Raw genomic sequence first — 27572 nt, 5'->3', positions numbered from 1 at the left:
ATTTCAGTGCATCAATCTGGATAAGTTTGTGGCTTTCACGGATGAGTCCCAGATGATCCATCAGGCCCTGCACCTGCTGGAGACGAACAAGTTCTGGGCCGGCGTGGTCTTCATGGACATGTATCCGTGGACCACAAGTGTTCCCCCGCATGTCAAGTACAAGATCCGCATGGACATCGACGCAGTGGAGCGGACAAACAAGATCAAAGACAGGTCAGCAGCAGCTGTGTGTCCGCGTATGACTTCTTTTTAAGTGAAACGTGTCTTTGATTGTTGAACATCGGCACCCGAAAGTATATTTCACGTAATTCAACTGGAAAAAAATAACATATTTAGTTCAGCAAAACAGGTTTGTTTCTGGTTCTCTTATCCTTCAGCCCTAGCACCAATCCCCGATCCTTTAAGGGCCGTAGTTTCCAAAATCTAGTGCTCAAAAAATTATAATTTAAATGTTTTATTATCAGAGGAAAACAGCCAAGCATAGGTACTTTCCTATACATTTAATTGAAAACAGTGGTCAAGTAGGATCCAATCAGTAACCTCGAGCCAGCAAACCACCCTGACAATCCACCATTCCTTCATTTGTCCTGGTTCTGAACGCCACATAAATGAAGCAATTTATATGGATTTGTCAGATTCCCTATAGGAGAAAAAACCCTCAATCTGGCCTTAACATGTTTTCCAAAGTCTCTTGGTTGTTCCATATTAAGTCGATACCCGCCCTTTCATCCCCCTGTGTGAGGCTCTCACATGCATTTTCCCTTCCCTTTGATCTCCCATTCATAAATGGACAGTATGTCAATAGCCCCGGGGGTGAACAAGCACTTTTAGCAGTTTACACGGCACCAGCAGGCTGTAATGGACACAGTGGGAGTCCAGCCTCCATACAACTGAGTAATCTGATTGTAAGAGGGCTTTGCCTTGGACTTATCCGCTTAAGTAAAAGCAGTGTACATGTGGAGTGTGTGTATGTTTCAGAGGCTTTGGCTTTGGGATGGTTTATTATTAAAATGTTGTGAATGGAGACTGTGATTAGGATTGTTTCATACAACAGAAAAATAAATAAATGGTTAAACAGTCTTGTACAGTATATCTCCCATCACCTCCATCATTCACTCTCTGCGTCCTCTCTCAGGTACTGGGACCCCGGCCCCAGGGCAGACCCCGTGGAGGACCAGAGGTACATCTGGGGGGGCTTTGCCTACCTGCAGGACATGATTGAACACGGCATTATTAAGCTTCACACAGGAAACGACTGGCCGCTGGGGGTCTACGTCCAGCAGATGCCATATCCGTGCTATGTAGACGACCTGTGAGTAAACTGGTCTCTCTGAAGTAACACTTACATGTTGGATGCTTCAATGACTGCATGTGCAGAATACTTGAAACAAGAATAAACCCTTATTTAGGCAAATATTGAACAAATATAGCATCATTACTGTTATGATAACGGTCAATTTAAAACCACACACACAAGCCTTTGTCCCATTTAACAACAATTTATCGAGTTGTTATGTAAATGACAATAATCAGGGCACATTTGTGCACTTTCCTGTAAAATGTTCAGCCCATGTGCAGCTGACAATTATTGATACATGTATTGACTGGCTCTCTAACTCAACATTCAAGTCCTCGACTGATTTGTTGGTTGATTGATTGGGCGAGTGACAGAATTTCCACCCTCTCACAATGCCACATCAGTGCATCCTATCAGAACTCCCAGAGTTCCAAAGCAAACAAAGTGTGTTATGATTTTCACAAGTTCACGTTAAAACCACTATGAGTAGAATTTTAATATGTAATGGTGTCCTTCAAATTGTTGCCACTTCTTGTCTTCCTAATTCCACTGTCTGTGGGGTGGATTTGGTGGGAAAGTGGGTTGTGAAGTGTTTATTTTGATATTCCCACCAGGGGGGTCCAAAGTCTGAAATGTTACACATAGTGGCTTTAAGTCTGCTTCCTTAAAGTTGTAATTTCAGTTTCGCTCTCTTTGGCGGCACCTATGGCGATAAACGGTAATTACAGGAGCACACTTCCCAGATATCCAGACAGTGTTGCATGTGTGACGTCCATGGTTGCCTTCATCTGAGCGTCCAATTTGTTTCCTTTTCATTGGATTTTCACTTATTTTTGAAGTCGTATCCGTCATCCATCTTTTCTTTGTTTGTTCAGCCATAGTAGATTACTGTTTACTCGCAACATTTGCAGAGACCGGTGTTGGAGCTAATAACATTGTTTGTATAATTTTATTATTTTACATTTAGTTATTTATTTATTTGTTGTTATTTCATTAAGGAAGTTATAAGAAGCTTGAGACCATTTGTTTTACTGATAGATTTAAGTATTTATTTAGGCTTTTATTCTGAAGTGGTAGTTTGCACCATATGACGTGTAAATATATGGGCAGGTAAAATAGGATGGACGGGCACCGGGAAGATTAATGGGTTTTTACCAGGAAACGTAAGGACACGCCAGAAAAACGGCAGATTGTTGATTGTGAGTTAAGTTGTTAAATAAATATAAAGAAAACATATTTTTTGCCTGGACCTTGAAATGTCTTTTTGATCCTACTTACCATCCACTCTCCCGTGCCACAGTGGCTGGTTTGATTTTGAGTTTTGTTTTTTGACAAGCTCAAATCGCCACGACAACCTGAAAGGCAGCCGCTTAGCTCCGCCTACCCTCTCTGGCAGACCAACCACTGCTGGCTGATGGAAAATGCGTCACTAACTGGGCGCCGCTTGTGATTTTTTCCACAAAAGTTGCACCAGACACCCAGTCTGTAATACTGCAAATGCAAAGGCTTTCATCAGTGGGCCATAGGCTCAGTCACTATTGTGTTACCTCATTTGACAACAGATAATGACTTAAAATTTATTTAAATGAAAATCTTCAAGACTATTACTTTAATTTTGCTTTCGCATCATCCTCCTCCTCACTCTTCTTTGCTCTTTCTGCTCCAGCTTCATGATCACTCTGAACCGCTGCTTCCCCTTGTTCATGGTGCTGGCCTGGATCTACTCTGTGTCCATGACTGTGAAGAGCATCGTGCTGGAGAAGGAGATGCGCCTCAAGGAGACTCTCAAAGCCATGGGGGTTCGAAACGAAGTCATTTGGTACACGTGTTTCATCGACAGCTTCATCATGATGACTGCGAGCACGGCGCTGCTCACCGCCATCATCATGGTGAGAGAAAACAGGAAGGCGCCAGAAGGTCCAGAGATTGTGGTCAAGTTATATTAGCTGGTCTGGAGGGAACATGTTTAGATTGTGTCTTGGTTCCCTCTTGTGGATGATTTAAATAAGCTCCGTTTGTTGAAAGAAAATCAGACATCGTGCTCTTTATCATTCTTCCCTCTCAGGGTGGAAAGGTGCTGAATTACAGCAACCCCATCCTTGTCTTCTTCTTCCTGCTAACGTTCACCGTCACCACCATCATGCAGTGTTTCCTGATGAGTGTGTTCTTCAACAAGGCCAACCTGGCGGCTGCCTGCAGCGGCATCGTCTACTTCACCCTCTATCTGCCGCACATCCTCTGCTTTGCGTGGCAGGACCGCATCACCAAGGACATGAAGATGGTGGCTGTATGTTTTTCCTTTTGTTTATTGTATTTTAAAATCACAGAGTGAAAGAAAACTGGCAGCAAATGAATCATTAGTAAAACCCTGCCAGGGGAATATACTGTACATAAAGGTGTTTTCTTTGCAGACATTGATAGATTGAATTTCTTTATGTATATACTTGTCATGAAATGTGTAGTTTATGCTTCCCCCTTGCTTCTCTAGAGCTTGCTGTCTCCAGTGGCCTTCGGTTTCGGAACGGAGTACCTGTCGCGCTACGAGGAGCAGGGTTTGGGTCTGCAGTGGGACAACATCCAGACCAGCCCATTAGAGAAAGACAAATACTCCTTCCTCACTTCCATCCTCATGATGGTGTTTGATGCTATCCTGTACGCCGTCCTGGCCTGGTATCTGGATAATGTCTTCCCAGGTTTGGCTGCTAATATCATGTAGGATTGTAATTTAAAAGGTACTAAGTTTATTACTCTGAGGATTCTGTTTTCCGTCACAGGACAGTACGGCATTGGTCGACCGTTTTACTTCCCCTTCCAGTCCTCGTACTGGCAAAGTTCTGCCTCTTCACGCACAGAATCCTCTGATCAAGGTAAGTCACTGACCTTTTTATTTGCCACAAAAGTAATTTCTCCCTGCAAAAGCTTCGGATTCCCCAAAGAAGATTTAAGACCCATAGCTGAGTTGAGTTCCCCATGAGAAAGAGTTGTCTCCTAGAGCACTCCAGGAGCAGGGACTGGCAAATGAAGTATAGAAGGGCGCACTCTCCTGAAACCAGGTCCTTTCTTTGAATAGGGTTTTCATGCAATTCCCATACAGGCTTTGTAACAACAGGTTTAAGAGTGTATATCATAACCAGGAAATTACATCTGCGATCCGTCTCCATCAGATACCGAGACACCCGAAACAAACAACGTGGAGAAGGACGTTGAGAGCAGGGGAACACCAGAGATGTACCACTGCAACGGTTCAGCCAGCAAGAAGACCTGCAAGCACCAAAGTAAGAGGGAGCGACTGGAGCGAGAGCGGGAGATGCTGAGAAAACAAGAGGAAGCTCCGAACCAGGAGGAGGAGGGTCAGGACTCAGGGGTGGAAGGTGAGGACACAGAATCAGGAGCAGGCAGAGAGAAAAAGGGGAAAAAAAGGATGTTTGGAAACCGACACACAGCTGCATTTGTGGAGCACACTGAGGACATCTGGTGGACAGAAAGGGTCACACACCACAACCCCACATAAGAGAAGGGACTACTAGAGGGAAACAATACGTGGTTATATCTGTACTCATTATGATTAGGAAGTGTAGAGTCCTTTAAATGTTTAGCATTTGTTTCTTTGCGTTACACCTGTGTTACCCTAGGTTTCCGGGATACTTGACAACCTTTTTCAGACTCAAATTTGATACCAGAGAACAGAAACTTTTCTATTTTTGCTTGGTTACTGAAGAATATTCAATGCAAGTTGTAATTCTACAGTGGTTATGTGAAATACCCATGTATTGGTGGAGCTAAGCTATTGTGTCAGCACTGCCTGTTTGGGTTTGTTCTCTAATGCAGGTCAGTTGTTCTTCGAGGCCGACCCGATGGGCTTAGTGATGGGAGTGCAGATCGAGGAGCTCGTGAAGGTGTTTGATGGAAGTTCTCGTCCAGCCGTCAACGGCCTCAACATCAATTTCTATGAGAGCCAGATCACATCATTTCTGGGGCACAACGGGGCTGGAAAAACCACCACGATGTGAGTTAAATTTAACAAGTTATCAATCTTGGATCCCATCGGCTGTAGTCTGACAACGATATATAGCCTCTGCCTGGGGCCTCTGACTTTTATCAACGGGTCTTACCTTTGCAGAAATTTCAACATCATGATGCAGATTAGTAAAAATTAAAAATGAAGCTTTGTCAACTACTTTTAAAATGCTCGTTTGTTGAACGGAGGTCGGATCGTTCGTTTCTGATGCATTCAGGAAGTTGGGAAACCTGAACGGCTTTCGTGTCAGGGGACTACAACTTGCCATCCCTAAAATCCATGACCCTGCCTGTAGAGGACAGGGTAAAGTTTCAATCGGAAAAGATGTTAACTTAGGCCTTGAATTTGGCTGCTTCATGTATCTCTTTATTGTACCAACTTTTATCTATTTGTGATACTAAGGTTTTTATAGCAGCCTCTCTGCAGGGAGGAACTCTTAGCAATAGATTTCCATCATTCAAATATTCCTAAATTAGCTATTTTAATTAAAGGCACTATTTTTATAGCCTTTTATAGAGGTTCTGATCACCCTACTGGGATCTCTCATGAGACCCTGATGTATAGTTGGCAACCTTCCCTGTGTCACAGTCTGTTCTTCTGTCTTTCCAGGTCCATCCTGACCGGCCTGTACCCTCCCACATCTGGCACTGCCTACATTAATGGAAGAGACATTCGGACTGACATAGACACCATCCGCTCCTCCCTGGGGATGTGTCCTCAGTACAACATCCTCTTCAAACAGTGAGTTATGACATTACTGATGCTGCCGACGAAAGTCCACTGCGAAAGTGCACTGAAAGCACAATTACATGCAAGTCGTGAGAGCAAAATAAGAAGAGCTCTATTTATGTTGAAGCAAAAATATAATTACCTGTATATGTTGTTTTGGTTTATAATGTCTCCGATTGTGATAAAGTGAGGAGCAGGCTCTGTAAAAATCAATGCACGTCCTCCTGAAAGATAGAGGAAAACATTTGCTTTGACAGAAGTTGCTGGAAGCCTGAATTACTGATTTACTTCCCCTCACAGTTTTTCCCAGCTGAGAAAGAACTTGCACAGAAAGACAACAATTTTACAGTCCTTTTTTATCACTGTGACCTGTTTCTTTGCTGCAGTCTCACAGTGGAGGAGCACATCCTCTTCTACTCACTGCTGAAGGGCCGGACTCAGGCGGAGGCGGAGAAGGAGGTGGAGGACATGCTGGTGGACCTCGGGCTGCCTCACAAGAGAGACGACGAGGCTCAGAACCTCTCAGGTGGACCTCTCGACTTGTTTCTCCATGTGTGCGAGAATTTTGTTCATTCCTTTATTGTTGTTCCTGCTCTGAACGGTTCACATGTTCTTCAGGTGGTATGCAGAGGAAGCTGTCGGTAGCCATGGCGTTTGTTGGAGGGTCAAAGGTCGTGATCTTGGACGAACCCACCTCAGGAGTGGATCCCTATTCGAGGAGATCCATCTGGGACCTCCTGCTGAAATACAGAGCTGGTAAAATTAGGCCGCTCCAGGTCAACATTTAAACCCCTTTAAAGTAATAATCTTGAAGATTTTCATGTAAATAAATGTCCAATAGGTCACTATCTATCGCCGAATAAGGTAACACAATGGTGAGTGAGCCTATGGCCCACTGATGAAAGCCTTTGCATTTGCAGTATTACAGACTGGGTGTCTGTGGCGACATTTGCGGATAAACTCACAAGCGGCGCCCAGTTAGTGATGTGTTTTCCATCAGCCAGCAGTGATTGGTCTGCCAGAGAGGGTAGGCGGAGCTAAGCAGCTGCTTTTCCGGTCTCTGCAAGCGTTGCGAGTAAACAGTAATCTACTATGGCTGAACAAACAAAGAAAAGATCAATGACTACAGATACAACTTCAAAAATACGTGAAAATCCAAAAGACAGAAACGAAGTCGACGCTCAGATGAAGGCAAACAGTCTAAAAAGGAAAACGACCGTCAGCGAGGAAAATCAATAGTTACAACCGTGACAAAGATCTGGTTAAATTGGGAAGTGTCCTCCCGCAATTAGCGTATAACACCATCAGGGGGCACCCAAGAGAACGAAACTAAGATCTTCGAGATTGTCAGCTTAAATTAATATTTTCCCCTCACCAGTTCACCTCCCACGCCTCAAATACACTTTTTACTGCTACAGTCAAAAGACTAATGATACTCTGGGAGTAAAGACAAACCATTTGCAGCTTCTCAGCCCTCCTGAGGCACTTGAATTAAGTAGAGAACAGATCAAAAGGAAAAATTCATCCACACAGCTACAACAAAAGCAAAACTTGCAGTAAAAAATCAATAACCTGTTGGCAAAGGCACTTGAAAGTTATGACAACTTCCACTTTTTTTGTTCATGTAGAATGGGCTGAAGTGTTTCTTTGATTCACACGAAACAGTGAAGGGAACTTTATTAAAAGTTCAATCTCCTCGCAGGCCGGACGGTGATTCTGTCCACTCATCACATGGACGAGGCCGACCTGCTGAGCGACCGCATCGCCATCATCTCCAAAGGCCAGCTGCACTGCTGCGGATCCCCCCTCTTCCTCAAGAACTGCTTTGGAGTCGGTTTCTATTTGACACTTGTGCGCCGGATGAAGGATCTCAAGAAGAAGGAGGTAAGTTTTATTTTTTCCCCCAGCTGTAATGTGTGCTATCTCTGCCCTGTCTGTTTATTCCTCCGAATCAAACACAGACACACAAAGAGAATATCTCCTTTTCCTGCCTTAAAGTTTTCAGGCAGGAGTTTTGAATTTGTTAAAGGTGTTCTTTTCTTTGCTGTTTCCTTCAGAATGATTGCGACTGTGCCTCCGACTGCTCCTGTGCCTGCTCCATCTGTACCAAATACAAAGATCAGTCTCAGAACCAGTCCCAGCACCTAGACAGAGTTCTGGATGGTAAGTATATTCTGTTATGTTTCTACTGTTGCTGCATACTCATGAGCTCCCCAGTTTGTGTGCATCGGTTCTCCTCTATCGCTTGAGCATCAACTTGAGATTTAGTCTCTTGTGAGGTCAAGTTTGGACATGTTAGGCCTGTCTTTACTTGTTGAAAGAGTTGCTGAGGGTTAGGACCTTACTTTCTGGTCACATTGAGGTTCAGTTTAAGGTTAAGAGTTGGAGTTTGCTGTGTAGTTATGATAATTAAAGTTGGGTATGGAGGTAGGGAACTAGCTTTAGGTTTGGTTTCACATATCTATTGCTCTATATAAATATAATAAGTATGATTAAATATGTCTGTGAAGGTTCATCCCGGTGGTAGAAATTCGAAGCTAAATCCAAAAGACAACTGGACTTGGTTGAAGGTCTTGAAGACGTTTAACCTCTCATCCGAAAGGCTTCTTCAGCTCTAAACTGACTGGTGGACAGAGCTAGCATAACAAGCCTCTGTAGGTTATTAGTATGCCAATCTCAGATCCTATCGGCTATAGTCTGACGAAGATACAGCCTCAGGGGACAGCGGTGAACATGCCGTGCATGTAGCCAGCGGTTAGCGATAACCGACTTCCAGTCAAAACGTCCTTTTCTGCGTGCTGCATTGTTTACAGAAAAATAACCTGTTTTTCTTGTAATTTACTTTAATTAACGGGTCTTACCTTTGCCGAAATTTCAACATGATGATGCAGATTTGTAAAAAGTAGAAATGAAGCTTTGTCAGGTCTGTCCTCAAGAGGAGAAGAAAACTACTTTTAAAATGCTCGTTTGTTGAACGGAGGTCGGATCGATTATTTATGATGCATTCGAGGAAGTCGGGAAATCTGAGCGGCTTTCGTGACACAGCTTTAGCGGATTGTTAGCTGAACTTGCTGCAGACGTCTGTTTAAAGAGAATAATAAGAAGCTAATTCGTTGTCAGATGACGCTGATGGGAGCTGGGATGTCATTACGGCACATTACGTTCCACCTGCTGCCTGCTGATACGCGATTATTCAATATTATTCGGACTACAAGCGTACTACAAACGGAAACCAGAACACTTGCCATCCCTAAAATCCACGTCCCAGCCTACAGTAAATAGAGATTACATGCATTCGTTAACCTGGGCTGTTGATGTAATGGCAACGAGACTTGTTAGCATAGCATATTTCTAGCTCCATCTGTTTAGAACTGAAGAAGCCTTTTGGATGAGAGATGAAACGTCTTCAACTTCAACCAAGTCCAGTTGTCTTTTGGATTTGGCTTTGAATATGATTACATAAGACGTTTAAATTGTAATTGACAGAGAGTTTAACACGAAAAAACTAAATAAATGAGGACTGTGAGGGTGAGGTTTTATCTAATTTATTGACAGTGCTAGAAACACAAGCAAGCAACCCCACAGCTGTTAGCGGCCAGATTTTGATTCAAATACAACTGAACTCTAATTGGTGCATGGACGACTATGACGACAACTTCTACCGACAAAGATTAGCCAACTTAAAACCAGTAAAAGATCACAGACAAAAATATAAACAATGAAATCTCCCATATGAAATAACATTATTCTGACTGGCCCAGTTATCGCGACTGTTTAACAGAGACAGAAGAAGAACTCACTGTTGTTTCTAAGTTAAATTTAGCTGTGATATTGACCCATGTGGCTTCCCCTACTTATTCTGCCTGAGGACCCCTTAGACACAATGAGCCAAGCACAAAATTACTGCATTTAAGAGCTTGAGTAATGATGTTTGCTTTGGGTTTTTCCCTTTTTATGTCCCATTCCTAGTTAATGCCGCTATGGGAACGCTTCTGCTTTAACGATCTCATCCTCGATTTAGATGATATTCTGCCTTTTTTTCCCAGGGGATATCGACAGCATCAGTAGTCTCATCCACCACCACGTACCTGAAGCTAAACTAATAGAGTCGATTGGCCAGGAGCTGACCTACCTGCTCCCAAACAAGGGCTTCAAACACCGAGCGTACGCCAGCCTGTTCAGGGAGCTGGAGGAGACTCTCACTGACATGGGCCTCAGCAGCTTCGGCATCTCTGATACTTCACTAGAGGAGGTAAACATCAGAATACATGTCTTGTTATGTTTCTTATAGAAACTTAATGAAGGAAAATTAGGAACGTGTATTGTATAACTTCCAAAATTAGAAAAAGAAAGTTTTATTGAAGTTCTTTTTTTCACTGCAGATCTTCATAAAGGTCACAGCAGACGGAGAAGCAGCGAGTCACGCCACCACTCCTGGTAAATACCACCGCTGATATTCCACATGGCCTTTTCCTGGAATTGAATTTGTGACCCGCTGCCCCGTCTGTCTTACGTGTGGTTAATCTATTTGCCGCACACCTGTTTTTATTCAACTGTTATCGCTGTGAATTCCCTACCTCTCCCCCCTAACTCTAACATAAGCTACATGTCTAGCATGTACACGTGTTGTGGTGTATCATGTGTGTGTGTGTTTTGTGTCCCACCTGTGTGCTCTCACCTCTAGTACAGTGGATGTTACAGCGGAGAAAAAGAGACAGCAGAGTTGATGATGAAGGTCAGAGACTTCAGAGCCAACAAATCGCTAATTAGGGCTTTTTGGATTGTTTTATTTTGGCCAATCATTGTTTTTATTTTAAAGTGGTAATCTGGAATATCTCAGTTTCATTCTCTTTGGCGGCACCTATGGTAATAAACGTTTATTGCGGGAGCACACTTCCCAGATATCCAGACAGTGTCGCATGTGTGACGTCCACGGTTGGCTCCGGTTGTAACTCTTGATTTTCCTCACTGACGGTCGCTTTCCTTTTTAGACTGTTTGCTTCATCTGAGCTTCAACTTTGTGTCTTTTTCTTTGGATTTTCACTTATTGTTGAAGTTGTATCTGTAGTCGTCGATCTTTTCTTTGTTTGTTCAGCCATAGTAGATTACTGTTTACTCGCAACACTTGCAGAGAGCGGAAAAGCAGCTTAGCTCCGCCTACCCTCTCTGGCAGACCAACCACTGCTGGGTGATGGAAAATGCGTCACTAACTCGACGCTGCTTGTGATTTTATCCGCGAATATCGCCACAGACACCCAGTCTGTTATACTGCAAATGCAAAGGCTTTCATCAGTGGGCCATAGGCTCAATCACCATTGTGTTACCTCATTCGGCGATAGATAGCAATTTAACAGACATTTACTTAAATGAAATCTTCGAGATTATCACTTTAATGTAAAGTTACTTTTTCGACCTGTTATACTGGTGACAAATCACCATCATCAAAGCACAGAACTGTTTCCTGACATTTAAATGATTTTCTGTGTCCAATTTAATGGCATTTACAAAAGCAAGCCGCACATCCCGAGCACTTTAAGCGATCCAGAATGTAGAGCAGATGCTCTGCTTACAGGGATTATGCTGGTATTCTTAGTCTTTAGAGTGTTTTCTGCTGGCTTGCTCTTTTCTTACAAAGCACTGCTTCATATTCAAAATATGAATTCACTCTAATTTATTACAGTCGGATGCATAGAAAATAAATCAGCAACCTCAGATAAGTTAGACGCCTCGCTCAGTGTAATCTCAGAAGCTGATCCCAGCACTGCTTCTCCAACCCGCTAAAACTGCCTCTCTAGCTAATGCATTGTTAAATACTGACTGTATAATTTTACGTTTATCGTAGAACATAATGGTGTGGTGAAAGGTAACGGCACTGCTGGCGAACCATCAGACAGCAGTGCAGGACGGGGCTCCAGACAGGTGAAAGGGTTCAAACTGATCCTGAAGCAGTTCCACGCACTGCTGGTGAAGAGGTTTCACCACGCAACAAGAAGCAAGAAGGACTTCCTGGCACAGGTACAGGGATGCAGCGATGAGTGGACTGACGTGTAGTGTTGATGTGATGTGTTGTTGCATCTCAGCTGTAACAGAGGCTGTGAAAAACTCTTTATAATTGTATTTTGCGTATCAGAGGAGTGTGTTTATTAATGGGCAGGTTTTTGATACATATAATCTGGACAGGGCTGTGAAAGCGTGGGTTCCCTCCGGGTACTCCGGCTTCCTCCCACAGTCCAAAGACATGCTTGTTAGGTTCATTGGTGACTCTAAAGTTGAGCGTGAGTGTGATCTGTCTCTGTGTGTCAGCCCTATGATTGACTGGCGATCAGTCCAGGGTGTAACCCCGCCTCTCGCCCGATGACAGCTAGGATCAGCTCCAGCTCCCCCACGACCCTGAACAGGATAAGCGGTGTAGATAATGGATGGATAATCCGGACAAAATTTGTGTTTCACTTTATGTGTTTTGGGGGATTTCAGGTCGTCCTTCCTGCCAGTTTTGTCCTCATAGCTCTGATCTTCACCATGATCGTCCCTCCATTTGGAGAGTACCCGAGTCTGACTCTGAGCCCCTGGATGTACGGACAACAGTTCACCTTCTTCAGGTCAGACCTCATGACCACAAGATTTAGATCTCCCACTTTAGTATCACATAAACACTGAGGTACCTTCCAGATTGTTGGTGCTTATATTGCTTATGCTTCCTCCGTGGGTGGCTCTAATTCGATTTTCCTTCCTGACATTTTTTCTCTTTAGTAACGAGCAACCCTTTGACCCCAAGATGAAACGCTTCGCAGAGCGCTTAATGAACAGACCGGGCCTGGGGACACGCTGCATGGAAGGAGAACCACTCGGGTGAGTATCATTTTTATTTGATTTTAATCTAAAAAGAAATATTTAGAGAGACTAAATATGCAGGATTCTTACCTGCGTACATCCAGTCCTCTTACTACTGTCTTTATAGCATTGCTCCCCTTCTCTCCCCACAGAATGTCCTGCAGTAACATCACCTCAGAGTGGGAGGATCCCGACGTTTCCCCTACGGTCAGCGACGTCTTTGGGAGTCCCAAGTGGAACGAGAGAAACCCGTCTCCGTCCTGCCAGTGCAGCACCAACGAGAAACTTACCATGATGCCCGTGTGTCCTGCTGGAGCTGGAGGTATCCCCCCTCGCCGACGACTGGAGACCACAGGAGACACCATGCTGGACTTGACCGACAGAAACATCTCCGACTACCTGGTTAAAACTTACCCCGATCTCATCAGAGCCAGGTGGGTTTAAGTGAGGTTTATGGTGATACATACAGGAGATAATAAGGAAATGGAAGAGTGTTTAAAACCGTTTAAAAACATTTTTAAGTTGAGCGAAAAACTTTGCACTTCTACTTTATAAAAACGCTTAAAACACACATTTCTGCTTGATTAATTCTGAATTTAATTCCACAGTTTGAAGAGCAAATATTGGGTGAATGAACAAAGGTAATAAAATGCACTTTATTCCAATAAGTCTCATTATTCCACCCTCTTGTGCACTTTGTTATTCTGAGTGATAAATTCCTCTGTCCTCAGATACGGAGGTCTGTCAGTGGGAGGACAGCTTCCCATCCTGGACGTCAACCCCCAAGACATCCAAAGCGTCTTCCACCAGCTGGGACAAATGCTCAACATCACAGCGGTATGCACTTTTTAATTGCTATTCAGAGAGTGGTGTGTAGAGGCGATGAAGACAGTTAATAATGAGGGTTGTCTTTAACAGGGTTACTATTCTGGACTTGCACTGAGGGAGATTGGTCCTTTCTTACGATTCATGGAGAGTGAGTTCAACATAAAGGTGAGTGTGGGACGGATACAGGAGGAGTTTGTAGCAGCAAGTGGCAGAAATGATGTGCAAGCACTCATTATTGCTGCTCTGCCGCTTTGCTTTTAATTTACAAGCTTATAAATTCAGTGCATATCACAGGGGCTCTCACTGATGGATGTAAGTGCTGTCTCTGATGGCGTAACTTTGCTCTGAAAGTAATGGAAGGAAGTGTTGCAGTAAGAAGGTTGTGAGATGTGTTACACCGTGCTCTCCTCTGTCAGGTTTGGTATAACAACAAGGGCTGGCACGCCATGGTGGCTTTCATGAATGTGGCCAATAACGCCATCCTGCGGGCCTTCCTCCCTCCGTCTGCAAAACCCGTCGAGTTCGGCATCACGGCCATCAACCACCCGCTGAACCTCACCAAAGAGCAGCTCTCTGAAGTCACAGTGTGAGTGTTACTTTCGTAGCATTTTTAACATTTTGTTTACACATTTGTTTGCACATAAAAGCTCTTCATCATCTTTATCATACTATAACACTAGAACCGCCAGGGGTCAAAGTATACCTTAAACCGCCACCGGGTAAAATGTACCCGCTATTAGAATGTATTGATTTTCAAGGCACAAGGTTAATTTATTTATCATTTTACAACACAAAGTTGTATAGTGAAATGCTAGATGTGGTGTCTCTATGCATTTTACAAAATGACAACATGACAATGAAATATATATATATAACAATAAACTTTATTTGCAAAGCACTTTGTGAACAAGGTGCTTCACAGAAAACAAACCAAAGAACAGCAGATAGTCCAGAGACGTCCCCACCATCAGACTCACCTTCACTCAATGCACTGAGTAAATCTAATGCCTGATTCACATTCATGCATCTCTTCCTCTAATCCATGTTGAATTGGAGTTTATGACTTGATGAGCAACTTGATGACACACAGTAGTAGAAAAAAAAGGCGTTGCCATAGCAACATACAATGTATCAATCTAGACACGCGAAATGAATAGCGTAGAATTGACGGCGTTCTATAGATGGGTAAATTTGACCCGCTGGTGGTTATAGGTATAAATGGCCATTTTTAAAATCTGACATTTTTTAACAATAGGGGGCGTTACCGATCACATTTTTAGAAAAAGTCAAAGACTGGAGGGCTTGAATATTTCCTGAAAAAAAAGTGACCGACAATTAAAAGACAGCTGCTGGTAAATTTTACCTGTTGGCGGTTGTAGTGTTAAAAAAGGTTTGTGTCAGGGCGCCGGTTTAGCACAGCGGTTAAATCATGCATCCCATATTCAGAGGAGAAGCTAAAATAAGCTAAGATAAGAGAGAACTTTATTAATCCAGAAGGAAATTATAGTGACAGATAGCTCCCAAAATACAGTACACATTAGAGTAATGCAAAAAACAACTCAAATACAAGTGAAAATATAAAGTGTTCGTGTTAAAGGGTTCGACTCCCACCCTCGGCCCTTTGCTGCGTGTCATCCCCACTCTCCTTCACCCTGTTTCCGACACTATCCACTGTCCTCTCTCTCTAAATAAAGGCATAAAAGGCCAAAATAAATAAATAAAAGGTTTGCACAGGAAGATTTGGAAAGTCAAGTTAAGAAAAAACTGAATTGCATTAAATAAAATAAACAAGAGACAGAAAAACTTCAAACATTATATACAAGAAATATTCTCATTCAAGCTGTCTGGCAGTCGGCGCTGTGAACTCCAACAGACTACATTTTATACTCACAAGAGCGTAGTAAATTTTAAATGATGTTTTGTTTGGACTTAGTCCTAAAAAAAGACACATATATTTTGTAATATCATTTTAGCATTCTTTTTTTTCTACATTGAGAAACTGCTGCTATTATTCTGGCATTTTGATACCAGTTTACTACTTAACAAAAAAATAAATTGATAAACACGTTATATTATAGTTACATTAAAATTTTAAAAATTAAATTATTTGTATGATTTTATATGTATTATTTTTATTTTGATATTTTGCCCTTGTGTGCAAATTGTCCTGATTTAGGTTTAAATCATTTTCATATGGATTAGATTTGTTCCCGTGATGGCATGATCTCTAGTGAGTTGCACAAACTATAATGACCTGTATGTTTAGAAGGCTTCACAGTCCAAGGCCAGATTATAGAGCACTTTAAAACAAACAGGGTTTGTACCAGGGGCTTTAAAGCAAATATAAAAACAAACTTTACAGCAGAAATTAAGAACAAATGAAAGGAGCAATTAAAAGATTTTTACATGACATGAACATTTGAAATACGTAGACAAATACATAGTGTGCACACCCATATGTACTGTACGTGTGAACACAAACATGCACATATACACAAAACAGACACACACACAACTGAATGCTTTGTTTAAACAAGGTAAAATGCAAACCAAGTTAGGAATCAACTGCAAGGGAGTAAAAGTGAGTCTTAAGGTGTGTTTTTTAAAGCTGTTAAGAGACTCTGCTGTTCTTATATATAATGGGAGGCTACTCCAGAGTCTGGCTGCGGCTACAGAGACGGAGAAGGCCCTGTTTCTGAAAAGGTTTTTGTCCTGAGATGGTTAATAGCTCTTGATCAGACAATCTGAGGAGCCTAGCTGCACCGTGTGGGAATATGAATCTGAGCAACAGAACACAAACAGAAGAATCTTGTAAGGGATTCATTACTGAATGACTGTACAGTTCAGACTTTATCTGCTTCTGCCTACAGGCTGACCACTTCAGTGGACGCCGTGGTGGCGATCTGTGTTATTTTCGCCATGTCCTTCATCCCTGCCAGCTTCGTCCTCTACCTCATCCAGGAGCGTGTGACCAAGGCCAAACACCTGCAGTTTGTGAGCGGGGTCAGCCCGTTGGTGTACTGGGTGGCCAACTTCTTCTGGGACATGGTGAGTCAAACAGGGTTAGAGTCAATACAAAATGTGGATTAAATTACTTAATATTGAAATTGATCAGAGAATTCCAGTTTGAAGTTATTAAGAGTGTTATTTTAATGGAAATAATCTCACCTTTAGACAGAATAGGTGCATTTCGATAGCAGGAACCAGGGTCTAAATTTAGTTCCGGGGTAATTGATTTACCCCCTGAAAAGTCCCTGCTTGGGGGGTTGTACTTTCCAAAGGTCCAGGAACTTTCAGGACTGGGCCTGCAGTGCAGATCGTTTCTGATTGGTCGAGTACTTGCATCGTTTTATTTCACCCGCCTTGTTTAAAAGACTGCAGCTACAAGCTCACTGTTATCATCGGGCTTCGAGATGGATCAATCGAAAACAGCACACGTTGAATCTCCTCCATGCTAACAGGCTAACTGTAGTGTCGCACAAATGATGATACCCGCCCGTTCATCTCGTTTCATGGCGTCATCTTTGTTGTATGGCCTTCATCTTCTTCTTACCGCCACCTACTGGACTGGCGGTGTAGTGCAGTCACTTTTATTGCTTCCCCATACGTCATTGACCTGATTTGCATAATCTTCTCGGGACTTTAGGCCACTGTGGAAACGCAGACAACAATTTGCCACAGGAACCATTTAGCTCCTTGGAACCAAAAGTGTCTGGTACTTTTGGTCGAAAAGCACCTATACATGTTGTGGATTGTTCCTGTACAATTGAATGTGTATCTTACACCCGGTTATGTATGTGTCACCCTTGATTTTCCCCTAGATGAACTACACTCTCAGCACTGCCATGGTGGTTGGTATTTTCATGGCCTTTGACAAAAAGTGTTACACGTCACCATCCAACCTGCCGGCTCTTGTAACACTGCTTCTTCTCTATGGGTGAGACTTTGCTTGGTTTAATTTGAATTATTTATGTCTTTCAATCAAATAATGTTCAGAATAAAACGCCAATAGGGTATGAAAAAGAAACATAAAGAGCACGCCCCTGATCTTTTCTCTGCCTCTCCTGCCTCGCGACTACAGTTCCTCACACTCAGTGATCAGTGAGTGGACGTGCCAGAATTTCCTACAGCTGAATATAGAAAATCAGAATCAGAAACACTTTATTAATCTCCGAGGGAAATTCGAGACTGAAATAAAGACAGACACAAAATCAGCCTATTACCATCTTATAAATATATCAAGAATCAAAGGACAGCTGTCTAAACAAGACACAGAGAAACTTGTTCATGCTTTTATTTTTAGCCAGCTAGATTGCTGTAACGGTGTCTTTACAGGTCGGACTAAAAAAAAATCGATCAGACAGCTGCAGCTCATCCAGAATGCTGCTGCCAGAGTCCTCACCGGCACCAAGAAAGTAGAACACATCAGTCCTCAGATCCCTACGCTGGCTTCCTGCGAGTCAGAAGGATAGATTTTAAACTCTTGGTATATAATGGTCTTGAGCCCAAACACCTGTCAGACTTGCTAGTTTGCTTTGAGTCATCCACGCCCCTCAGATCCTCTGGGATCAGTTAGCTCTTTAGCTGCATTCCTATAACTTCTTATTTTACTTAATGCGTTTAATCAATATTTAATTACTTATATTTTAATGTATTTTGCTTTGTTTGTTCTTAATGCTCTGTTTTTAACCGTGTAAAGCGCTTTATGTCTGAACGGTGCTCTATAAATCAACTTGCCTTGCCTTACAGGTGGTCAGTGACGCCCATGATGTATCCCATGTCCTACATATTCAACATCCCGAGTACTGCTTATGTGTCGCTGTCCTGCATCAACCTGTTCATAGGCATCAATACCAGCGCCATCACCTTCATCCTGGAGCTTTTCGAAAACAATCGGGTAAGAATAAAAGTTACTCACCTCTCAACAAGGTAATAAGTCGATGCCGACTTTGACGTCAGGTCTTGTGTTTGAAACATTCCCCTTCAAATCAGCAGATTCCACTCTCTAATTACAGGCAGACCTCTGTGAGTGTGAGCCCACCTACACAGTTCAGCTGTATTACACAGTAGAGCTTTGGCAGGTTCGCTGGCGTACTCCTTCATCTGTGGAAAATGCTAAGACTCATAACAACCCATCAGGGGCGAAGAGAACCGCTGAGTGCATAGATTATAGATGTACAAATTAAAGCAGCATTGAGTGATTGGCCACGTGGGAGCAGCAGAGCGAGCTGCAAACACATGATTGACATTTAATCACTTCAACTAGCAGCTAATAAATCTATTTACACATCCAGCAGACGTGTAGCGAGATTAGCAATCATTTAAAGTGATCTTACTGACCTGCGGAAAAATGTAAATCCAATATTCAGGCTCATTTGAGCTTTTCTGTGGTCTTGGCCAGCTCCTGAAGAAAGTAGCTGTTTAATGCTCCACTCAACAGATGGTAGTTGCTAACTTTGTCTGCTGCTCAGCAGGCGGCTAAATGTGGCTTTATTAGAGCTTTTGTGCTGAAATTTCTATCTGCTGTGATGGAAACAGGTTTTATGAGAGCAGTAAACTAAACCAAAGTGGTAAATCTGTAAGTCTTAAAGTCAAAATAAATGAGCTGAAAGATGTTAAAACTGTGGAGCTGAAGGAGAACTGCAGAGTCTGGTTGATTTTCTGCCTGTTCTCACTACAAAGGGCACCTTTCACATTGAACCATTGTTGATGACGATGTGTAAACTACTTGTTTACTTTTGTTTATCAGGACATTTTTCTCTTATTGTGTGGCTTTTTGCCTTTATTAGATAGAATAGCTGAAGCTGAAAGACAGGAAATGTGGGGAGAAGAGAGTGAGGGATGACATGCACCAAATGATCGGCAGACCAGGAGTCGAGCCTGCGATCAGTGCGTCGTGCACATGGGGCGCCTGCTCCACCAGCTGAGCCAAACCAGCGCCCCAAGAAATTGTTTTCTAACATATTTTGTTGTCAGCTTGTTATGCTGCCCCAATGTGGCAGAAGAAACCCAGCTTTACGTACATTATGATCTATTCCTGAAGTAAATTCAAATAAATTCAAGATCCAACGAGATAAAGATGGCCAAAAACAAGCCTGTCAAGTGTTTTAACAAATGTGGGGAGTAACTGTGTGGGAATTTATAGTTACGAAGTAAAGACTGAGAAGTTTTCAGTGCATCGGTGTTCCCAGGGGCGGATCCAGAGGGGTGGCCAGAGGTGGCCTCGGTCCCCCTTGAAATCTGATTGGCCACACCAAGTGCCACCGCAAAATTCTAAACTAGGATTGGCTATTTGCCAATACTTTAGTACTTTAGATTGTTACTCTGTTTGAGTCCTTAAAGAATTAAGCTGAGAACGAAGGGTTAATTAATTGCTATTCATTTGTGTGTGGACACATACTTCATGCCACCCCTGCATAAGTCACCTGGTTCAGGCAGGCAACTTGAGCTGCACTGATTTCACACTCGACATGCGTCATCCTCCACAATCACGTGACACTTCCTCCCAATGTGGCGCTCTATTTAAGCTGCAAGATTTCCAGTCTCTCCCTCTGCTCCGTCATTGCCACCGCTGCCCTGCACCAATACTGCACTCATACATTCATCCCCTTCACCACCACACCAGCATCCACCTGCAGGCTCCGGCTAGGAGGGGGTTTTAGATATTAAGATATTAAGATGACGCAGTGATGCAAACTATTGTGGATAATATTTTCCATCTTTAGGATTATCTTTAAACGTTAGATTTGTGTATTTGTTTCAGGTGTATAGTCTTGAAAGTAAATTGAATGTGTATGTGTGTGTTGCCAGTCTCTGCTGATGTTCAACGAGTGGCTGAAGAAAGGCCTGCTGGTGCTCCCTCACTTCTGCCTGGGCCGAGGACTCATAGACATGGCCATGAACCAGGCTGTCACTGACGTCTATGCTAGATTTGGTGAGTATTTGTTGGGCATATAAGCCGCTAAAGTTGCGTGACTTTTCCATCAATATTTTAAGACATGAAGCTGAATGATTAAAGACAATTTTGCAGAAATTTCACATTAAGAAAGGTTCATGTTTATCTTAAGCTGCAGCTCTACTCTGCATTAAAACTTAGTCGCAAATTCATCAGTATGAATCAGGTCTTGAGGAATAGTTGCTCTGGATTTCTGGAGAATAATATTTGCACAGCTTGTGGCAGATAAAAAATGACTGATTTTGTACTGATTGAATAAAGGATTAATCTTCAGCACAAACCTCGTCTCCGTTTTCAGGTGAAGAGTACACACTGGACCCTTTCCGCTGGGACTTTGTGGGGAAAAATATTGCTTTCATGGCCGTGGAAGGCTTTGTTTACTTCATTCTCAATCTCCTGATCCAGTACCGGTTCTTCTTGGATCACTGGTAAGAAGAGACTGACTCAACACAGATCACTATCATAAGCTCCTTCAACCAGGAGGGTCAGAACTCATACCCACCTATCAACAAATAAGCAAATAAGTTGTATGAGGTGCTTCTTCACAGTTTTTTTTTGTTGCACCCTTCAGGTTATCAGACAACAAACAAACTCCAATACAAGACGAGGATGTTGATGTAGCAGCAGAAAGGCAGAGGATTTACGAAGGAGGAAGCAACACAGACGTCCTGCAGATCAGAGACCTCTCTAAGGTAACATTCACGGACTAAACCATCGATGTGACTCCTTCATGATTTCTGTTTCCTATAAGAAAATTAATAAAAGAAAAAGCTAGTTACACAACATGATATACACAGTTTTCTAGAAATCAATGAAATATAGGTGCAGTAGTTTGACATCTGGAATATAAGGGGCCTACAGGCAAGGCAAGATTATTTATAGAGCACCATTTATGCATAAAGCAATTCAAAGTGCTTTAAACAGTTCAAAACAGATCGTTAAGAGCATTAAAAGAAAAGCCCAAAAATAGATGCAAACAAATATTAGATATTAGTAATATTAGAAACGCCTTTTTAAGTTTTGACTCGTCAGTCGTGTTCCCGAGAACATTTTTTATCTGCAGGTTCCAAACCCTGAAAAGGTATTCCCAGAACTACCTTTTCTCCTGTAAGGGTTAATTTTTATTACATTACATTTATTATTCAATCTGTGATTAATTAAACTACAGCTCTTGCTTGTGAGCACAGTTTAATTCTGAAATTTCATTATTTATATATTTTTTCTTTTCTTTTAATTTGATTTGATTTAATTCTGTGGCTGTGATTGGCCTAAATCATAAGAAGTTCTTGCAAACGAAAGACAGTGGTTGAATTTTTTTTCACATTGGGGTGTGGATATCAAGTTTTTTTTTACATATATATATATATATGTACCTAAGCTGGAGGGTCAATCATTTTTTATTGGATATTCATATTTTATTCATTTTTTTTTTCATATTTTACACTTCTCTATTTTTGTATTCCCAATAAAAAGATAAGTTAAAAAAAAAAAAACATTGAGGAAACAAATCTGCAATGTTGGAGGATTAACTAACTAACTGCAGAACAAATAACTGCTATATGCTATATGCTAAAGATAAAATATGCAGGCATATTATTCCAGTAGGAAAAAGCATCTGACATAATGTATTGTTTATTATGTTGCTTTTTAACTCTAATTCTCATCTATTGTTGTAATAAGAGCTGCACAAATAGAGTCTGTTCCGATTGTTTGCCTTCTCTGCACAGACGTATGTGGGCAGGAAGAGGGCAGCTGTGGACCGGGTTTGTGTCGGTGTTCCTGCAGGAGAGGTAAAGTCACTGAGTTTGTTTACACTGAGAGCCACTGCTGTCGGTTTTATTCATATAGCTCAAGTTTTTATCTTCTTGTGTTTGCTCAAGTAAACATACACACTGAATAATCAGCCACACAGGCTGTTAGAGATGATGTAGATGTTATTTACCAGCAGCAGCTGTTAGAGTGAAGTGATATCTTGGTTCTCATGTTCTTCAGTAAAACATGCATGTACAAAGATAATTCTCATCATTTCATGTAGCTTAATATAATATAAGTGTTTATATCAGCAGTCTGTCTCTGTGTCCTCGCATCGAGAGCCTGATTGTCTCTTATCCTGTCAGTGCTTTGGTCTCTTGGGAGTTAATGGAGCCGGAAAGACAACGACCTTCAAAATGCTGACTGGTGACACTGATGTCAGCTCTGGGGAGGCGACTGTGGCGGGCTACAGGTACACAAAGATCACTTAAAACTGTCCCCGCTTGATGAAACACAAATTCTGCTCAGGGCGGGATTTAATGGAATCAGTGTAATAAAAAAACTTTGCTTTTGGTTTATCCTGCTCGCAGTTCCAGATGGGAGATGACCAGAGACAAATCAATGAGTTAGAAAGTTTAATCCCAGGAAGGTCAATCTAACATAATTCTGTTTGGTGACACTATTTGGCTATTAAATCCACCCATATGGTACGCTGAACATGGAAGAGAGGAATGACCTATGGCTTCACTGAAAGTCTCAAAATGTTGTTTTGGTGCTAAAATTCAATCTGTTAAGTATCTAATTTCATGCCAACTACTGGAACACATGCAGGCTCAAATAATTATTGTTGGGGTGAAAAAGACTCACCATTGTTGGACACTAAAACGCCATCAAACCGAGGTGAATGAAAGTCTTGATTAAAGGCAATTTAAATCATCGATTTCTGTGGTTCTCATCACAAAAAAAAAAGGTTTGGGTGTTGGCACGTGGCCACCTCTTTGTAATTTGTACTTGTGCCTCTCTCCTCACAGGTTACAGCCTCACTCTGCGTGGGTAGTCTTTCAACCAAAGAGTTATTCTCCTCTTCTTGGTTTCTTTAAAGTGCTAATCTCAAAGATCTCAGTTTCGTTCTCTTTGGCGCCACCTATGGCAATAAACTGGAATTGCGGGAGCACACTTCCCAGATACCCAGACAGTGTTGCATGTGTGACGTCCATGGTTGGCTCCGGTTGTAACTCATTTTTCCTCGCTGACAGTCACTTTCCTTTTTAGACTGTTTGCCTTCATCTGAGCGTCGAGTTTGTTTCTTTTTCTTTGGATTTTCACTTATTTTTGAAGTTGTATCTGTAGTCATCGATCTTTTCTTTGTTTGTTCAGCCATAGTAGATTACTGTTTACTCGCAACACTTGCAGAGACCGGAAAAGCAGCCGCTTAGCTCCGCCTACCCTCTCTGGCAGACCAACCACTGCTGGGTGATGGAAAACGCGTCACTAACTGGGCGCCGATTGTGATTCCAGTCGGTAACACTGCAAATGCCATTGTGTTGCGATAGATAGTTACTTAACAGTTATTTATTTAAATGAAAATCTTCAAGATGATCACTTTAATGTGTTATCAAGCATTTAACAATATAGTGTCACGGCAAACACAGCCCTGGGAACGGGTATACCAGCTCTTGTCTAGGGCTTCCAGGACTCTATTGCCCGTGCATATGAATCCCTGGTGTAAGCATTTGGCATTTGGCCTCCGATGCTCTTCACCCGGCTAGCTCACTCTCCGTGCTCCAACGCGTCCTTGTGTCAGTGCTAAAAAGTTGAAAACAAAAACTCTGTGACAAAGGGGGAAAATCGGTCCTCTCTTGCAGCACTAACAAACATTTCCTCTTGTGGTAACCTCACATCTCTCTTTTAATAAAACACTGGCCCTGCGACTAGGTAGGCCCACTCCCCCTAGCAAGGACAGCCATAAAGGACAGCCAATAGGGAGATGGTGTGCCATGACAATAGTATAACACTCACTTAAAAATACAGCTTTGTAAACAGAAGTGCACATACTGTATTTTCCTTTTAATATCTTCTATATCATGGGGTTAGGGTTTGGAATCACTGATCTATGAAAGGACATTTATTTATTCCAAAACAGGCTGGTCCATTAAATGAATAAATTCATTAGACAAAAAGATCAAATGTCATCGTTTGTATAACTTCTTCAAGAGGAATCAGCTTCCTTTCAGGTCTGTATGACATACTTTAAATAACAGCTCTATCACGCTAACCCCAGTGAGAACAGCTTTGTTTTGTTTTTCTTACCCTGTTATTTGCTCCATTGGCTCACAGCAATGATTGACACCTCGTGTCTTGTTCTGCAGCATCCTGACCGAGATTCTGGACGTGCACCAGAACATGGGCTACTGCCCTCAGTTTGACGCCATTGATGAGCTGCTAACCGGCAGGGAGCATCTGTACCTGTACGCTCGTCTCAGAGGGGTACCGGAGTCTGAGATCCCCAGAGTGAGTCTGCCCCGCTGCTTCACAACCTCTTTAACTGCCTGAGGAGGTTTTTATTCTGAAAGGGAAACTACAGCTCGGCTCAGCATTGCACAGAGAGCTTTATATCTTCATGTTACATTTTGTTTTGTACATTGTCTGTTTCCTGCTGCTCACTGTTCAGTATGTTTAATCCTTTTAATTTTGCTAGCAGATTGTTATTCGGAGATCATTTAACAGTAGGGGTTGCCTGTTCTAAAAATGTAAGCACATGCATGCTTCCTGTTCCCCCTGTAGGTGGCAGAGTGGGGCATCCAGAAGCTGGGTCTGACGGAGTACGCTGGCCGCTGTGCAGTGACCTACAGCGGAGGCAACAGGCGCAAACTCTCCACAGCTATCGCCATGATTGGCTGCCCGGCGCTGGTGCTGCTGGTGAGTGAGCCAATGACGAGGAGCCCATTGTTTGGGTTTTTGGGCTTTATGCGGGGATTTATCAATGAAATGGTCTATGGATCCAGATGGGAAGCCATATGGGCCCAGTCAAGCCTGGCCTCCAATGTTTTATACATTGGCAGGCGGAGCCGCAGTTCAATTCAAACTGGCATAAATGTGAGATCTTTGCCATATGCTGGTCGAGATAAGGATTTGGTCTCGGTTCATATAGAATTATGTGCTCAGAGAGTCAAGTTTGTTATTTGTTCGTGGTTGTGTGTGTGTGCAGGACGAGCCCACGACGGGGATGGACCCTCACTCGCGACGCTTCCTGTGGAATGCCATCATGAGTGTGATACAGGACGGCAGGGCGGTGGTGCTCACATCACACAGGTCAGACATGGAGTTATAAAATCACTCCACTGCTCACACCTGCAGCTAACCAAACAGTGTTAATGTTTGATGAAGCCAGCACTGGATTGACATATGCTTCATGTTTGAAATTATGATTTATTCCTATTAGAGATTAAAGAGCAGCAGTAAAAATAAAGATGGATTATGTTGTTTTTTCACCAGTATGGAGGAGTGTGAGGCACTCTGCACTCGACTCGCCATCATGGTCAATGGGACGTTCAAGTGTCTGGGTACTATCCAGCATCTCAAATACAAGTGAGAGGTTTTATTCTTTCTTGTGCAGGCTTGCAGAGTATTTCTGTCTTGAGTCGAACCTTTAAAACATTATAAATAACAGTTTCTCAGCCTCATATTGCCTAAAATTTCCCAGCATCTTAATTGATGTTCCACACAGAATTGAACCTTTCTATGAAATGTATCCATTTCCTTCTTCAAGATTTGGTGACGGCTACGTAGTGACCATGAAAATCAAGGCAGCTAAAGCGGGCTCGTCCCCAGACCTGGAGCCTGTGGAGAGCTTCATGGAGAGCTCCTTCCCCGGCTCCATTCAGAGGGAGAAGCACTACAACACGTTACAGTACGAGATCGCCGCCTCCTCCCTAGCCAGAATATTTCAGCTGGTGGTCGCCAACAAAGAGAGGCTCAGCATCGAAGACTACTCTGTTTCCCAGACAACACTGGACCAGGTGTGTGTGAATGCAGACAATGGGGGGAAATTACAACAGTTTTAGATAAGTATGAGGGAATTTATGAGCAACATCCTTTCCTGTTAAAGAGGGGGTATTATGCTGTTTCACATGTTAAGCCACATATATATTGTAACAATGTTGGATGTCCAGACTAAACGTGGGTGAAGTTTCAAATCTGTAGATAAAAATATGTTGGACTAATCCCCAGGCTGCTGTGAATGCCAGGTTTCACACTGTTTTTTCTACACGCTGCACTTTGTGACGTCACAAATCAGCAGGCTTCGGAGAGCTGGCCAATCAGAAGAAAGTGGGCTTGTAGGGGCGGGGTTTCTTAAAGGGACAGAGCTGACTGAGTTGTTTCAGGCAGAGGATGTATGAGGGCCTGCGGAGAGCACCAGTGTGAGAAAAATAATGAGTTTTTTTATCTGTAAATTATGCTAAGCTACTCCGCAGGTATCACAGAGTGAAATATGCCCCCTTTAACTCATTAAACTATTAGAATGTTTTGTACTTCTCTTTAAACTCAACTGTTTGATTTCTTCTTTTTAAACGTACTGTAGCGAAAACTTGAAATCTGCTAATTATTCCTCACAATAGGTAGCAGAGACATGATTCTTCTTTCGTGCCTTCAGGCAGCTTAAAAGTTATTTACTGAATCACTGTTTCTGTTGTTTTTCTGTTTTTCTTGCAGGTGTTCGTCAACTTTGCCAAGCAGCAGACAGGAGAGGACGAGGACGTTACGTTACACAGAAGAGCAGCATGTGGAAGAAAAGACATCAAAATCTCACCTTCGCAGAGAGAAAGAAAAACATGAAAACGTCATCTGTCGATGAACACAGGTGTAGAGGTATTAAACTGTTGGGCAGAAGAACAGCTTCCCACAGTCCCACTTATAACATTTCAATAGCCAAACTGCTGTATTAGAGATTGCTTTATAAGACCAGCCTTGCCAGTTATCTGCCAAAGTCACTGGTAGAACTATTCATTTTCCCGTCCGCAGAATAACTTGTTTTTCTACAGTTTATCCAGATATTATCACAAACCAAGCATGCTTGTCTCACATATTTCTGTGACTTGAAATCATGTGTTAACAGCAGAAACTGATGCTGAGATATGAAGATGAACAATATTTTTGCTTAG

The 27572-nt window shown here is 42.4% G+C and overlaps 1 protein-coding gene across 1 annotated transcript in view; it reads left to right on the top strand.

Moving 5' to 3' along the window:
• Positions 1-27246, top strand: part of LOC138611572 (retinal-specific phospholipid-transporting ATPase ABCA4-like) — a 44556-nt gene extending 17310 nt beyond the window's left edge. Inside the window, exons 12-49 of the mRNA XM_069684751.1 lie at positions 8-213; positions 1136-1312; positions 2964-3186; positions 3363-3584; positions 3786-3990; positions 4072-4164; positions 4462-4668; positions 5126-5303; positions 5925-6056; positions 6431-6570; positions 6663-6800; positions 7747-7928; positions 8102-8207; positions 10091-10296; positions 10427-10481; positions 10729-10779; positions 11887-12059; positions 12519-12643; positions 12795-12893; positions 13028-13309; positions 13484-13516; positions 13607-13712; positions 13794-13868; positions 14120-14289; positions 16574-16751; positions 17525-17640; positions 18453-18600; positions 20514-20637; positions 20957-21086; positions 21230-21350; positions 22386-22448; positions 22776-22882; positions 24780-24921; positions 25195-25329; positions 25619-25722; positions 25906-25998; positions 26180-26429; positions 27124-27246. Coding sequence (XP_069540852.1) covers positions 8-213; positions 1136-1312; positions 2964-3186; positions 3363-3584; positions 3786-3990; positions 4072-4164; positions 4462-4668; positions 5126-5303; positions 5925-6056; positions 6431-6570; positions 6663-6800; positions 7747-7928; positions 8102-8207; positions 10091-10296; positions 10427-10481; positions 10729-10779; positions 11887-12059; positions 12519-12643; positions 12795-12893; positions 13028-13309; positions 13484-13516; positions 13607-13712; positions 13794-13868; positions 14120-14289; positions 16574-16751; positions 17525-17640; positions 18453-18600; positions 20514-20637; positions 20957-21086; positions 21230-21350; positions 22386-22448; positions 22776-22882; positions 24780-24921; positions 25195-25329; positions 25619-25722; positions 25906-25998; positions 26180-26429; positions 27124-27246 — 5418 coding nt within the window. The remainder of the gene's footprint in view (positions 1-7; positions 214-1135; positions 1313-2963; positions 3187-3362; positions 3585-3785; positions 3991-4071; positions 4165-4461; positions 4669-5125; positions 5304-5924; positions 6057-6430; positions 6571-6662; positions 6801-7746; positions 7929-8101; positions 8208-10090; positions 10297-10426; positions 10482-10728; positions 10780-11886; positions 12060-12518; positions 12644-12794; positions 12894-13027; positions 13310-13483; positions 13517-13606; positions 13713-13793; positions 13869-14119; positions 14290-16573; positions 16752-17524; positions 17641-18452; positions 18601-20513; positions 20638-20956; positions 21087-21229; positions 21351-22385; positions 22449-22775; positions 22883-24779; positions 24922-25194; positions 25330-25618; positions 25723-25905; positions 25999-26179; positions 26430-27123) is intronic.
• The last annotated feature ends 326 nt before the right edge of the window (positions 27247-27572 follow it).

The sequence above is a fragment of the Semicossyphus pulcher genome, unplaced genomic scaffold (assembly GCF_022749685.1).
Source record: "Semicossyphus pulcher isolate SPU_LCO1_2020_fin unplaced genomic scaffold, fSemPul1.0.p SCAF_7, whole genome shotgun sequence".
NCBI lineage: Eukaryota > Metazoa > Chordata > Actinopteri > Labriformes > Labridae > Semicossyphus > Semicossyphus pulcher.
This window is presented reverse-complemented; position numbering and strand designations above follow the sequence as displayed.